Source organism: Eulemur rufifrons, chromosome 8 (assembly GCF_041146395.1).
Source record: "Eulemur rufifrons isolate Redbay chromosome 8, OSU_ERuf_1, whole genome shotgun sequence".
NCBI lineage: Eukaryota > Metazoa > Chordata > Mammalia > Primates > Lemuridae > Eulemur > Eulemur rufifrons.
In genome coordinates this window covers 94,685,262-94,700,910 of record NC_090990.1, presented here as the reverse complement: position 1 = coordinate 94,700,910, position 15,649 = coordinate 94,685,262, and the positions used below count along the sequence as shown (strand labels likewise).

Here is a 15,649-nt window from a genome sequence, read left to right as displayed (position 1 = left end):
GAGGAATCAGGCTGGGTGTGGGGAAGCACAGGTGTGTTGCCCAGACCGGGCACTCCTAAAGCCAGCAGTTGATCATCTCTCCTCTCAGTGCCTAGTTCTTCTCACCCTCCTCCACTCTCCTGGGCACCTTATCAAATACCTCCCTAGTTGTAGGCCTGTATGATTCTCTCTCTCTCTAATCAAAACCTGCTCTCAAAACAGGATCTGAAGTGGTGAGCACAATTTAAATGACCAGTCACATTTCCCTAAGAGGCATTTGCACTTTTAACAGGGACTAGCCAGCACATTAAGCTAAAATATGGGAGAATCCTCAGAGTAGAACTTTGGGCACCAGCAAGAGGGGAAGATACTATCTTAATGAGAGTTGACAGTGTCTGACAATTGATTTTCTTCCTGCCAGAGTTCCAAGGGAAGGAGGTGCCCCGGTTCTAAACAGCCACAGGTGAGGAGAGAATAGAGTCTAAGGAGACATACTATCAGGTTGGAAACTTCATTAAGTATTTACATGAAAATTCAGGTTCCCCGTTGCTCAGGTATGGTCACATGGCTCAGAGAGCACAAGAAGTAGAGCCGGAGGTTGGACCTGAGAAGTTTCTGAGGGGCTGTTGCAGTGACTTCTGTGCTGCAGGTCAGGACTTCTGTGCCGCAGGTCAGGAGTTCTGGGACTGACGTGTGGTTGAGGAGGGGTTGCAGGGACAGGTGGAAGGAAGGAATAAAGGGACAAGGGAGTGGAGGAGCCACAGGGTGAGATCATCAGGGTGGGTAGGAAAGAAGAGTTTTCAAATTTCTGAGAATTTAGGGTTTCAGGAAGGGAGGAAAAAGGGGAAACACATTCCCCTTGACTGGGGAACTAGACACCAGGGCCATGCCAAAGTGGTTGGTGAGTCATGCCTTTCTGTCTCCTCATTGTGGGAGGATGAGAGCTCTGGGTACAGGCTGCCCAACATTGACCTCATTAGGCCTCATGCCAATGTCTGTCATGGTGACTGATGAGAAAAAAGGACCTGGGTGGACCTTGAGGACATGAAGATGTGTCTTCCTCAGTTGAGGCTTGCAGGGCTGGCTGGAAGGTGGGGAAGGGGTTGGATGGGGTGGGATGTCGATGGGAGACTGAAGGTGGCAGAATCACCTGCTGGAACCTGGGGTTGTATGGAGCTCTCTCGTGCTGCAGAGGGCATAAGCTATGCCAGCCTTCACTGTAGGAGTCAGGGCTGGCCTGAGCTGTGAGGTGGCTATAGAGGTGGTAGATGGGACAGTGCCTGGCTCTTGGGATACTTGAGGGTTGACACATATTCAGTCTGTCTCCTCCTCTCTCCAGTCCACTGTTTTTAGGAGCTAGGAATGGGTGGGAGAAGCTGCAGTATCTCCTAGCCTCAGTGGTCAGCCACTGGCCACCTCTTTCTTTCTCTTCCCCATCCCATGCCATTACATCTCCATCCTTCTGCAGCTGCTGTAGGCAGATCCGTCATGTGGGCACTGACAGCCCTTCTGCTCCTGGGTGAGTCCTCAATGTGGTGGCAGTGGCAGAAGGACTTTGGGTAGTGGAGAATAAGGTGGGGCAGGGTATGGGAGTGTGGGGGTAGGCATTCAATCCTCACATCCCAAGAGGTTCATTATCTATTTTTGAAGGGGTAAATAAGAGGGGGCTTTCTCAGAGCTGGGGAAACCAGGGGCAGAAGAAGAAAAACAGGCTTTGACAACATTCAGTCTTTCACATGGTCAGGAGTCCCTGCCTTTCCTCTCATCTCCAACATTCTCTTCTCCCTTCTTGCTTGTTTTGCAGTTCCAAGCAGTGGGCAAGCTGGTGAGTCTTACACATTCCTCATCCCAATTTTCTACAACTTCTACTCCCATCCCCCTATATGATCAGCTCGAGTAGACTCCCCACTTCTTGGCTGTTCCAGGATGGTGTCTCTTTTCACCCTTTGTCAATCCCTGTAGGTAAATTTGCTTGTATACACTTAGAAATGGGTGCTGACTGATGGACTGAGAGTTTGTAGCCTCAAAAATGTGGTCTCTCCTCCTGCGGAGATGGATTAGTACCTGGGCTGGGTCCTGGAAGCTGGGGTTTTCTAAGATTTCCCAACCTCAGACCACATCTTTGGGCACCTCACCTTGATTTTCTTTCTACATTTCTCCCTTCTGTGTGCCCCCCAGCTACTCTGGAGAAGCCCATATTGTCTCTACACCCACCTTGGACCACAATCTTCAAGGGGGAACGAGTAACCTTGAGGTGTGATGGATATCACCCTCTGCTCCTGGAGCTCCGGCCCATCAACACTCTCTGGTATTTGGGCCACCTACTCTTGCCTTCTCATAAGAAGAGCATCGAGGTACAGACTCCAGGGGTATATCGATGCCAGACACGGGGAGCACCCGTCAGTGACCCCATCCACCTCTCTGTATCCAATGGTGAGTGGTCTGAGCATGGGGGGAGGAGGAGCACATGTCTCCTCAGGTGATACTGGGTCACTCCCAAGGGGCAGGAAGCAAGAGCCCCATTTGGGCCTATCTTGAGTCCCTGGAGTAGGCATGGCACTATGTGAGAGAGGCAGTAAGGCAGCCTAGCCCCAAAGTGCCCGCCTTACCCTCCTGCCACCGTGTGAGGCAAATGAACATTTCTGTTTGTTTCTGAGACCAGCTCAGAAGAGCAGAGGCTCTGAGAACCTGGGACACTGGACAGAGAACTTTGGGGAGTGGGGAGGGGTGAGCAGGAAAGGGCAGAGGAAAGCAGGAAAAGGGAGTGTCCCTAAGCAGGCTGAGCACAGATGGAAGAATTGCTCTTGATTGAACAGTATGATGCATTTCTGTGCTTCAGTGTCCACATCAGTCAAGTAGGGACAATAAAAGCATCTAGCTCTTTGGCTGTTGTGAGGATTAAAAATGAATTATGACATGTTGCTAAAGAAAAAAAGCTGCAATTGAATAGAGCACTTGATCAAAATTTTATTACAGACATGTATACATAAGAGTAATTTGAGAATTGACTCTCCAGAGATATTTGAAGGGTTTTTAAACAGTATTAAAAAAATAACAATAATTTGTTCATTGAAGTACAGGATTGGCTACTTCACAGGGAATATTATATAATCTTGGCCTGGTGGGCCACAATCTGTATTTAGAATTTAAAGGACATCACTCAATGTTCAGATTAACACATACACTTCGTATTTGTACTGTGTGGTTTCTTATTTGGAAATTGTTAGCGAGAGCAATAATATACTGACTACGATAAAGAGTGGTTACTGTTTACAGACTGGGAGTGCATACAGCTTGTGGCTAATACTTGCAGAATTCTTTCTCAATGTACACCACCTAAAATGGCTTCTAGTATGTGTTAGGGCTATGCGAACGTTAGCTATGATGATCATGGTGATTGGGTAAATCCCCAGTGCTGTGAGAAATACCTAAAGCTGTCCCAGGTTGTCAGATAGGTTCTCTGGAGGAGATAAGGTCTAAGCCTAGACATGCAGGACAAGTAGGCCTCAGCTTAAACAGGTGAAGGAGGGACTTTTTGGCTGAGAATACAGGGACAAAGACCTTGGGCTCAGAGAAGGGCCAATTCTCTCAGCAGTTCAGCATGGCTAGAACTTAGTCTGTGTTAGGAGTGAAAGGTGGGGAGAGTAAAGAAATGAGGCAGGGGAGAATACTGACATGGTGTTGGAGAAGTAAGCAGGGCCCAGGTCAGGAAGGCTCTGCTGCTGTCCTAAGGAGTTTAAACTTGATTCTGTTGGGCAATACTCCTTGAGACTGGAATCACCATCTTTGCCTCCCTAGTGCCTAATGAAAGACCAGCCTTCCTCCTTCCTCCCCAGTCACCTCTGAACGCATCTTGGGCTATGAAGCTGCTGGGTGCCAACCGCCAGGGAAGGCCTGCCCACTCAAGAAAGGGACTGGAGTTGGTGGGAGATGAGGAAGAGCAGCTAAGGGGGGAAAGCAGGGAGGCTGAGGATGGGACACCTCCAGGACTGGATTTTCTGTGGAGTCTAGCGTGTCTGTGGTCTGCCGTAGACTGGCTGATCCTACAAGTGCCCTATGCTGCGGTGTTCGAGGGCGAGCCACTGGTCATGCGCTGCCGCGGTTGGTACGACAAGGTTGTCTACAAGCTTCACTACTACCACGACGACCAGGCCGTGCGCTACTTCCACTCCAGCGCTAACTACACGGTGTTGCAGGCGCGCGCCAGCGACAGCGGACGCTACCAGTGCTCTGGCACCATGCGCATCCCGGTGGAGAGCGCGCCCATGTTTTCCTCCAAGGTGGCTGTGACTGTGCAAGGTGGGAGAGACCTGGGGCCCGGGAGGGTGGCAAACGAGCCCTGGGAAATTCTAGGACAGGAATCAAGCGGGGAAAGGAGGGGCGGAGGTTCAAATAGCTGCCACTTGGCGGATTTCTCTGCTAGACCTTGGGCGCTGTCCTCTCCTCCGCGGTTGAGTGCTTGACCTGCAGGCTGCTCGGAGGTTGGTGCCCATTCCCCCCGACGCACACCCTGGCATCTTACTCCGACTGGAGACCGAATACTTAGAGGGCAGCTCGGGCCTCAGCCCCAGCCAGAAGGGCGGCGGCAGTGGTAGGGGGCGCTGTGGGATTGAGACGAGGGAGCTGCTCCCTATCGTCAGGTGAGGCAGGCGCTGCGTACCCTTCTCTAACCTGGAGAAGTCGAGCTGGGTGTCAGTCGGGATGAGCTAGGAAGCATCTGGCCTGGTCTCACCTCCCTTCAAGCTTTTGCCGTCCCTCCGGGACTCGGTCCCCACCGCACATTTCAGAAGGCTCTCCTCCCTTCCTCCACGCGTACACACAGCCTGCTGCCACCCGGTCTTGGCCTCCGGGTCGGCGAGGAGCCCTCGCGGAAAATGAGAGGGAGAGAGGAATTGCAGGGCCATAGACAAGCCAGCCTTGGTTCCTCCTCGCCCTCTCCGCAGAGCTGTTCCAGGCACCGGTGCTGAGGGTGATGGGTTTGGAGGGGACCCGCGGCGCGGCCCACGGCGCGGTGGTCCTGCACTGCGAGACGCGCCTGCACCCGCAGAAGCGCGACACGCCGCTGCAGTTCGCCTTCTACAAGTACAGTCGCGCCGTGCGCCGCTTCGACTGGGGCGCCGAGTACACGGTCCCGGAGCCCGAGCTCGAAGAGCTCGAATCGTATTGGTGCGAGGCGGCTACTGCCACCCGCAGTGTCCGGAAACGCAGCCCGTGGCTGCAGCTTCCGGGGCGCGGTGAGTGACAGGACGCCCTCCCGGGATGCTCACCCCGGGGAGCAATGCTGCCTGACCTGTCTGCACCCACAAGTCTCCCCCATCTCCCCTCCTGTGTCCCGCCCGCCTCCTTTCCCATCTCCCCATCGTCGCCCTTCCCACCCCTATTCCGGCCGCCCTCGCTCCCCTCCGCAGCCCCACGCCTCTCCCCCACCCCAGCGCCAAGGGGCAACGACTCAGGGCGTCATGCTTTCACAGGCTCTCCCCTGGATCTGACCTCCACCACCGCCCCGGCCCCGCGGGCAGCAGCCTTGGCACCGGGTAATAAGCTGCTTTCCTTCAGAAAGCCCCCTGTGTCCAGATCGGTCCCTTCGGTCACCTTCGTCCCGAACACCACCTCCGTGGGACTGCAGTTCCCGGCGGACGGCGCCCCGACGGCTGGGCCACCAGCCTGCGCTCCGCCAATGATCTCAGAACAGTCGGCTAGAGCCCTGAAACCAGACGTGGACCTTCTGCTCCGAGAAATGCAGCTGCTCAAAGGCCTTCTGAGCCGGGTGGTCCTGGAATTAAAGGAGCCACAGGCTCTCCCGGAGCTCAGGGGAACTCCCGAGACCCCCACTTCCCACTTTGCCGTGAGCCCAGGAACCCCAGAGACCACTCCCGTGGAAAGTTGAAAGAGCAGCTACCGTCCCCTCTTCAGGGTCATTCCTCCCTGGTCTCTCCGTGGAGACCTGTCAAAGCCATCTTTGTTTGCTTCCCTTTGTTTTGCTGTGGTTTTTAAAGAAGAGCCCATGAAATGTGGTAGCTGACGATTTCGATCTCACACAGCAGTTTGTAACCACAAGCATTCTCTCGGATCTCTTCCTTCTCCTCACAGAATTCAGTGAGGAAGTAGAAACCTGTTATTTACTACTGTGCAGTTTACCTTTGGAAGGGAATTTGTCATCCCTAGCTCTTCATATAAGCCTTGCCCAGCATGGGCAATTTTTTTGGTACTTAAGTTCATTGAGGTAACTAAGCACTTGAGAACATTTTAGAGTCAAGTTGTAATTATTATAATGAATTTTCTGTCTGTTAATATTAAAAAGACTTTCAGTTCTATTACTAATGAGTTTATATCCTCAAAGTCCTGGGTTCCATTTATTTTTAGAGAAAGAAAGGTATTTGTGTGGACTTCCTATTCCTAAGTGATAAGGGTCAGAGTTCTTAGACTCATCCAGAAGCATCCCAATGTAACTAGATGGACTGATGGGCTCTGCTAGCAGCAGGTGGGCTATGCTAACCTGAGCGGTAAATTAGAGAAGTTATAATTTTTATTGAGAAATCTCTTTGAGTACAGTTTCAGACAAATCCGCAAAGTTGAATTCTCATTTTTAGCAGCTTTTTTTCTTCCTGAACCATTCCAACACTAACATACTTAGATACACACACTGCACAGATCCATATCCCATCTTGCATGGTGACTTTACTGTCACTTTAAGAAAAGTGAGAGACTATTTCAATTGCAATTTAAGGGGTGTGCTCCCTGAAAGTCCCATATTCATGGGTCCCCCATCTGCCTGCTGGAGCCATCAGTTCTTTGCAGGGCTAATGTAACTTGTTTTCAGGAGGTCTCATTCTCTTTGGGTCCACATCCTTTTTTAGTCAAGTTTCACTGTTAAGGCTTGGGGCTGATAACAACTGTACCCTCTCATCCTTTACTTCTACTTGATAGATATTCAGTCACAATCCTATTTTCCATTTCTTTCTGAGCAATTAACCAGAATAACATCAGCAGTCTTCATCCTATTCTTCTTAGTGTTATTCTTCACCATATTATTATTACAAAGTCACTGAAATTATACAGGGAGGCAGGCAGGTGCACACATAAATTACAATGCAATGTGGTAAATGTGCTATAAAGCACTATAGGAATTCAGAGAAGGAAGTTGAATCTTGAAAGAAAAGAAAGAATTCTCTATGTGGAGATGTGAGAAAGGTTGAGGGGTAGGGCAAGTAGGCTGAGGATGCAAAGGCACGGGGATGTGAAAGACTCTACTGTGTTTATGGAATTGCAAATAATTGGGAGTAGTTGGAGAATTCTGTGTGTTTATGTGTGTGGGGGGCTGTATTTTAGGCAGAGATGAATACTGGGAAGTAGGAAGGGATCAAAACATGAAAGTCTTATTAAGAAGTACTTTAGGCCAGGTGTGGTGGTTCACACCTGTAATCCTAGCACCTTGGGAGGCTGAGGCAGGAGGATCGCTTGAGGCCAGGAGTTCGAGACCAGCCTCAACAAGAGCAAGACCCCATCTTTACAAAAAACAGAAAAATTAGCCAGATGTGGTGGTGTGCGCCTGTAGTCCCAGCTACTTGGGAGGCTAAGGTAGTAGGATCACTTGGGCCCAGGAGTTTGAGGTTGCAGTGAGTTGTGATGATGCCACTATACTCTATTCTGGGTGATAGAGAGAAACCCTGTCTCAAAAAAAAAAAAAAAAAAAAGTATGTTAGCCTGTTGGATTGGATATTTGGGATGGATATTTGAAAGCCTTCCTGACATGAGGGCCTCAATATGTCTTACTTACTTTCTAATTTAAAATCAGAAAGGAAGAATCAAATAAACTTACCTCAATGACCCTTGCTTGACCCTGAGAAGGTACCCTAATCCAGTACTGGGGTCCTGGTCTACAAGGGTCTTTGTGGCTCTGTTTTCCAGCTTGGTAATGCAGGCTCATCTCACTTAAAATTCTCCTCCCAGGCTACCTTCCCTGGCTAACTGCACTTTATTCCTGTGCCCAGGCTCTTTCCCTCTTCCAATTCTGTTCCCCTGAGGTTTCTGCCATCCCTGATCTATTATAGATAGGAAGTGAATCACTTTTCTACTCAGATTTATCTATGTCCGTGTTTTCCCGTGTTTTCTTTCCTATGAAGAGCATTGACAGTGCAGCATTTCTTAAAAGAAGCCATTAAAAAACAAAGTTTTTTAATGTTGCCATTGTTGGTAGACTTTTAACCTGGCTCTACAATTACCCAGAGCTAGCTTACTTTTGACTTCTGCTTTAGGAATGTTGCTAAACATGGACGATTAAACACTCAGCCCAGCTCTCCCACAACCAACAGTTGTTTCACTGTTGTCTCTAGAAATTTCTTCCAAGCTGTTTGCAACATTCTATAAATCTCGATGCTGGTGCTTTAATGTTCATGCTTCTGTAAGAAAAGAAAATTATGCAAGGCAGCAATCATAAGATGCATCATGATTTCAGAGATGTTAAAACATAGTTGTAAAAATGTTTTAGAATTAATAAAATACAAAATGCACCCTGAGCTCTAGGCAACAAATTTTGAAATGTCTAGGAAAAAGGCATTATGGGCCCAGTACTGTGGCTCACGCCTGTAATCCTAGCACTCTGGGAGGCTGAGGTGGGATGATTGCTTGAGCCCAGGAGTTAGAGACCAGCCTGAACAAGAGCGAGACCCTGTCTCTGCTAAAAATAGAAAAAATTAACCAGGCATGTTGGTGGCCTTATAGTCCCAGCTACTCGGGAGACTGAGGCAGGAGGATTGCTTGAGTCCAGGAGTTAGAGGTTGCAGTGAGCTGTGACGATGCCACTGCACTCTAGCCGGGGCGACAGAGTGAGACTCTGTCTCAAAACAAAACAAAACAAAACATTATGTATGGTCCTACGTATGGCCAGAGAATAAAAGTGGACATCTTTCAAGATAAATTGGAGGTCCTCAAAAATCTTAAGAGAACTTAAAGCCTGTTTTAGTTCAACTAAGAAATCATTTCTTGAGACACTTATAAACTTCCCTTGCCCAAGAACACCCACTCTATCTTTGGACAGCTCTAGAAATTAGAAAGTTCTCCCTCAGGTGTGGTGGCTTTCACATGTAATCCCAGCTACTCCGGAGGCTGAGATGGGAGGATCACTTGAGGCTAGGAGTTCAAGATCAGCCTAGATGACATAGTGAGATCCCATGTCTTAAAAACAAAATGCTCTTCCTTACATATAATGAGCACAATTACTTTGCTATAACTTCTACCTACTGTACCCCTATGGTTACACAGAACAAATCCTCTTGACAGCCCTTCAAATATTTAAAGACACTGCTTAGCTCATGCCTATGTTTTCTTAAAGATATATTCTTTTTTCTTTTTTTTTCAATTTTTTTTCCTCAGGGTTTTCAACTCTTCCTAATTTGGAATTTTTTCTCCATCTTTGGATTTTCTGAGCATATCTCCAGTTGTTCTATATTTGGTTTAAAATGTAAGACCCACAACTGACTGCAGTTCCTCAGATAAGTGTGTCCAGGGAGAATAAGGCAGGAATTCAGGGGTTTTTTGTTTTGTTAATTTGGTAACCCCTTTTATTAGGATTTCCAGAATTACGGATGGGATAAAAGATACAGTCCTCTTCCCTCAACACAATGGAAAAGAATGTGACTACAGAGATGTCCTTGGTTCACTCAGTTCTCCTGTATCATCTCTAGTGCTGAAAGAACTCCTGTAATAACAGCTGCCTGTTACGGACCAGCACCCTGGGTCAAGGTCCTTCATTCACTGAATGAACATGTCCTAAGGGCCAAATTGACAGCAGGTCTCTATGTACTGGACAGGTGGGGGATGCAGGGATGCACTGTGCTATCTCCTTGTGAGCAGGTAACTACCACGCTGATGCCGGGTGAGGCGAACAATGGCAGAACTCAACTCACAGCACCCTTGGAACATGAGGAGAGCACCTTACTCCTCGCCTGAGGAGTGTTTGTATATGTGGGTGTGTGTGTGGGGGGGTGTCTGGTCAGGACAGACTTCTCTGGTCAAGAAGGGAGGTTTGTGCAGCAGACCCTTTGATTATCCACACTTTACACAAGAGAGTGCTGAGAAAAGAGAGCTCAACACAGGAGAAGCCAGCTTTCCACTCTTGGTCTTTGGGACTCCAAACCACCTTGAGTCTGATCAATTCCACAGCTGTGTGGCAGCCATTAAAAACATTCCCTCTGGCTGTTTGCCTCCAAATTCTTATTATCTGTTAAACAGAGTGAGGCGATGGAGACAGAATTTGGGGCTTGAGATGGACTGCAAAAGTCTCTCTCATATGGCAAATTGCCTTCCCCAGGGGAGCCCTAGAAGTCAAAGTCCTACTCAGCTGTAAGCTCTGAGGTGAGCCTTTCACACCAGGGGGACTGCAGGGCAGCTCCTCAGATAGCAGACACACAATGTCTTAGGACCTTTCAAGGTGGCTCTGTTTTGCATTTCACTGGTGGACATGGTGTTGGAACGATGCTATTCCATCATGGGACAGTATCTGCATCTTGGCAAGGGAACTTAAGCAAAGTCTGTCATGTAAAGTGTGTGAGTAGAGTGGACAGGGGCCTGGCTTTGGTGTCAGACAGACCAGGGTGATTCCCAGATGCAGCCTTTGCAACCCAAACTCTTTCAGTTTTGGTCCTTGTCTGTAGGTGGAGGGTTTGAGACTTACCTCTTTACATCTTTGGAAAATAAAAACTGAGACTTAACTTTTTACATCTTTGGGAAATAATAACTGAACATGTGCAGCACACAGTTAAGTCCTTGTTATTCAGGCTCCAGGAAGAGCCATTCTCATTGTGCCATGTGTTAGGGACACATCAGTGTGGAGGCAAGCATGCCGGGGTCCCAGAAAACCTTGTTCTCAGATTGTATTTCCCATTCATTGGTCCATTTGGGGAATTAGAATGAATCTCCATCACGTGCTCTTCAGTAAAAATATTGAACTCAGTTAAGTGTGTCTTTTCATCCAGGTATTCCCTAGGGAAAATGGAAGTGGATTGCCTTAACCTTAGGGCTGAAGGTAAGCAGGCATCAGGCAGAGGAGGAGGGAGAAGTGCAAGCCAGAAAGAAGGGACAGCAGATGTGAGGTTGTAAACATAAGAGACAGAGAGAGAAAGAGAAGGCATGGGTGGGCCATCTGATGAACAGAAAGAGGTTCAGATTGTCTGGAACATCGAGTGTGGGGTGCAGCAGCAGGAGGTGTCTGCTACAGGTAAGGCATTTTGGGGTTGGCTGGGCCAGATGTGTCTAGTCCAAGAGGCCAGATGTTATCCTAAGGGCAGCAGGCATTCCCTGAAGAATTTGAGCAGGGCTGACACAAGGAGTTATGAAAGGTTCCTCAGGCACTGGGACAGAGGATGCATGGGAAGGGGACAAGGCTGGCAGCGGGAAGACTAGCTATGATAGCCCTGGTGGTCATCAAGGAGAGAGATGACAGTGTTACAACTCTTTTAGAATCTGTCTAGCAGGTTTTCTGGTCCTCACTGGAAGACCCCTAAAAGAAAAAAATTTCAAAAGAAAAAAAGGAGAGAGATGAGAGTGACTGGACTAGGGAATTTCCTGTTGTAATGGAGAGAAGTGTAAAGATCTTTCTTAGACATGGGAGGTCAAAGTGGCCAGGCTTAGTGATTGTGGGAGTGGTGAGAGAAAGGCAGCAATCAGGATGGCTTTAAAGATCCCTGGCCTAAACTGCTGGGTAGAAGGTGGTGCTTTTCACCGAGTCAGGCACCACTAGAGGAGGGGCAGGTGTGCAGAGTGGAGGTGGATGGGTTCAGCTTGGGACATGTTGAGTATTAGTGGCTTTGGGACTCAAGGACTTGAAACCTGAGTGACTCTGGGGAGCTGACCTAACCTCTCTGTGCCTAAGAAGCCTCATCTGTAATGAAAATGATAATAATAATTAAGAATAATGACTAATTTGTTGCATTTGTTTAGTATAAGAGAATGTTCTCTTTTTATATAGCAGAGTGGTGTTTTCTTGTCAGGTCCTCCCAGGTAAAATGGGAATCTACCTATCCATGTATTGGCTTGATTTTACATATCTGCTTTGGGTATTTTAACCGTTGGGCAGGTACTTCCAATGATAAAAAAAAAAAAAAATAAATTCAAAGTAACAAGTGTATATTATCACATGTGTGCAGTATAACAGTCCATTAGCCTATCTCTCAAAGAAACTCTCCCACCCCTCAAATATGCTAATCTTCCTCTTGTAGCCCATCTCTCCCTCCAGAGGATGGCTAGGGCCTTTGGAACCCTGGATCTCTAACACTCTTCTCTGTTAAGTCACCTCCACTGCCCAGGGAGTTGTCTGGGGCCCTCTGAGTGCAATCGGCCTTTGGGGTGTCAGTTGGCTCAGCTTGTCTGTAGTTTCGGAGAGAGGACTGAGCCTGATATGTGGATCTGGAAATGATAGGTGAATGGCTGCCTAGCAGGGAGGTGCTGAAGGCACAGACACCTGGCTTTGAATCAAGCCTCCACCATTTATTCCTTGTGTGACTTTGGGCAGGTTACTTAACCTCTCTCTGGTCTGTTACCTTACTTGTAAAATGAGGATGATGATAATACTCTGGGATAGTTATTAATTTTTGCTTCCTTCATTTAGACCACAAAAATATTAACTTTCGAAAATTGTAAAATGGTGTTTGGGTCGGATACTTCCAGGGAAAAAAGAGAATCTCTCTTTGTATTCGTGTATCTGCTTGGACAGACAGGAAAGATGCCTTGCTTATTTTGACCTTGTTGACAATGAGAAACTTCACCTGATTTCTGCAGTAAGCCATGGTAAATAAATCTCTACATGTTTTCCTGTTCTGGAAAAGGGCTGACCACAAAGGACCACTTTTCTTCATGTGACTTAGATAAAGGTTGCTGTCTGGCCATTTTGTGCCAGGACTCCCATGAGACTCCCGGATGACAGACCCTCCCACTCCTTGTTCTTTGTCTCATGAACAATTCATCACTTAGATGGGATGTTTGTCCTCCTGAAAGTAGCTAGCCACAACGATAAACAATTCCCTGTTCTGCTGACTGAGACTTCCCCTGGTTACAAAAACACTCTCGTCCCTAAACCTCCCCACTAACACTTGTTTACTCCTCCCTAAGAAAGTAAAGGCAAAAGCACCCCTCCCAGACACTCTCCTTAGGGCAGCAGCCTGAACAAATCCAATTTCCTGACTTGTTTGGTTTCTGTCTTTCCAGTGGGCACGTATCGCCGGCGCACAAACAATTAGTAAATAAACTAATTCAAAGAGCTGGTGCCACTTCTCCCGTGTGCACTGTATGCCGAACCCCCAGTCAGTGACAGAGAGTCGCCTCTCACTCATCACTCCAGCCAGCGCCCGGCCTCGCCTGTGAGGTCACCTCTGCCGCCCGGAATTTCTTCCCATGGCCTCAGGAAAAATTAGTCCAGGAACCACGCTGCCGGGAAGGCGGTCCTCAACGCCTTTTCTCCGCGGAGCCGAGCGGCGGCGAGGGTCGCCACCACCCACCCGGCGCCCAAGCCGACAAACCCACGCCCCTCTCCCTCCCGGCGTGCACTGCGGCCCGCGGCAGCCAATGGAAGGTCCAGTTTCTCTAAGGTTTCCCAACCCGGGTTTTATTTTTATTTTTCACGATTAAGCAATAGCACTTGTGACAGGATGTCGAAGGTGATATTTTAAGAAACAACAGACACGAAATTATGAAGCTAGATCATCATATGCAGAACTTGCAAAGGAAATGGTTAACAATCTGTTCCTTGACTTTTAGACTCTGAAATCACACCAAGGAGATAAAAAGAGGCCAGGATGTGGAAAGGAGAGGATTTTTGAAGAGATTTCGTTACCAAAATTCTCCCTCATGGTGGGAAGGTGTGGGAAGCTTATACCCCCTTCTCAAGCCTGATGAGGGAGATGTCTATGGAGTCACCTCGGTCTGAAATGTGCTCCATGCAGTTAGGAGATACATGGAACTGGGCCGGACTTAAGCCTGAGAAAGGTAAAGTGAGCTATGGTTGTAGGATAGAAGAGCCTGTCCTGGCATTAGCCTACACTGTAGAAGATCCTGAAGCCACGTGTATGTGTATTTCCATGGTCCATGAAAAATCGAGAGCTGGCATGGAGTTGTCTTGGTTTCTGTACAATAAGGCCACCAGGAGGGGTAGACAAAGGCCCCCAAAAGCTGGAGTTACATCTGGATTCCTAGGGGCTGAGGAAAGAGGTGCACCTGGAGAAAAGGTGCATCTGCCTTGAGCACAGTACCAGAAGAGAGCCGTTCCCAGAAGTAAACATCTCCAAAAAGTCCACAAAAGTGCCCATGGGTGAAAGAGTTGGCTTTTAGCCATCGGCCAAGTACAGAGAGTAGGAAGCTGCCCAACCAAATAAGAACTTTCTGTTCCCTTACCTCTCATCCCTCTCTTCCCTATTCTCTCCTGTTAGGTTTGTCTGGATGTTCCCTGGTCCCCCAGTTCCCAGTGTCAAGAATGAGTACTGGTACTGAGTAGAGCTGATGATGGAGTGATCACAAACACAGAGCAATTTTATACAAATAGTTTATCACATTAAAGAAACAATGAAAGTAAAGAAGGAAGCTACACAAAATGAAAATGCATTCCAGAAAGAATGGAATGTGTCTATCTCCAGGAGTGGAGAAAGACTCCAAAGTCTGAGCACATGCAGCTTTTCATAAGCTCACTAGTTTGTCCCCCGTTTCTTCTGGCAGCATTGGTTGCCCTTTCCTGCCTTTTGGGGTGATTGACAGGTTAGGGTTACATAATAGGTTATATAACAGGTTGGTTATGTAACAGTTTCCTTTCTGCCCGTGTGTCTTCCCCAGAATTCCTCACGAAGCTCCACCCATGCCATGCTGATTAGATAATAATGAGCTCTAGGTTAGTTAAAGGTTACTAGGAACTTTTTACCATGTATGTTCACATCAAATTAGCTGTAATTTGGTTCTTAGCCACAATTTGGTTCCCGTTCTCTGCCCTTAGCCACTTCCTTGCCACCTGCTTACCTTCCACCAGACCTAACACTCCTACTTTGGCCCAGGTGTGAAGCAAAGGAAACAGATGCTAATGAGAGGAGGAAAAGATGTTGGTCGTAGTACAGTGCCAATCATGCTCCTTCCCAAGTCAAGACCTTACCTGGGGAAGTAAGAAGACAAAGACTTACCTTTGAGTAAAATTGGAGGTCTTATTAACATCTAGCACTGGCATTCTAATTTGTAAATTGAAGTATGCTTGTGGCCTAAGGTCATTTTAGGACTTTCCATTACCATGAAAAGCAGAAAAATCAGGGATCTTTGCAAACTTTAATGTATGCATGAATCACCTACTGCTCTTCTACAAATGCAGATTGTGATTCTTTGGGTCTGGGGTGGGAGTCTGCATTTCTGACAAGGTTCCTATTGATGCAAGGTTGACGGTTCTTTGGCCACATTTTGAGCAGCAAGGTGCTGCGAGCAGGGGAAGATTACCCCATTGAATAAATTTTAAATGGATTTTGAAAGATAAAAAGGCAGCATTTTGATCATGCCATGAATTGTGCTTTCAACATACAAGTCACCCACTTTAATTTTTTAAACATAGCATTAATAATGAATATAATCGTTATCTGAAAAAAAAGTCATACTGTGCAAAAAATATTCAAGCTACTTTCAGTTGCCACCTTCCAACCCACTCCATCAGTGG

General features: G+C 47.6%; 1 protein-coding gene and 1 non-coding gene across 5 annotated transcripts; both read left to right on the top strand.

Annotated features, from left to right (window-relative positions):
- Nucleotides 1-326: 326 nt before the first annotated feature.
- On the top strand, nucleotides 327-6,335 carry FCRLB (Fc receptor like B). 4 transcript variants are annotated; one of them, XM_069478429.1, is made up of 8 exons: nucleotides 327-442; nucleotides 534-628; nucleotides 1,448-1,498; nucleotides 1,784-1,804; nucleotides 2,158-2,412; nucleotides 4,012-4,278; nucleotides 4,923-5,213; nucleotides 5,451-6,335. In XM_069478429.1, the coding sequence occupies exons 2-8, from the start codon at nucleotides 544-546 to the stop codon at nucleotides 5,864-5,866; spliced, it is 1,386 nt and encodes a 461-aa protein (XP_069334530.1). In that variant the 5' UTR covers nucleotides 327-442; nucleotides 534-543; the 3' UTR covers nucleotides 5,867-6,335. The 4 variants fall into 4 exon arrangements, with proteins under 4 accessions (XP_069334530.1, XP_069334531.1, XP_069334532.1 ...); XM_069478430.1 differs by lacking the exons at nucleotides 327-442; nucleotides 534-628 and adding an exon at nucleotides 1,043-1,070; XM_069478431.1 differs by lacking the exons at nucleotides 327-442; nucleotides 534-628 and having other exon boundaries at nucleotides 5,027-5,213.
- A 5,081-nt stretch (nucleotides 6,336-11,416) lies between these two features.
- LOC138391125 (U7 small nuclear RNA) lies at nucleotides 11,417-11,478 on the top strand. The gene has a single exon (XR_011234746.1). It is a non-coding gene; the product is annotated as a U7 small nuclear RNA (small nuclear RNA).
- The last annotated feature ends 4,171 nt before the right edge of the window (nucleotides 11,479-15,649 follow it).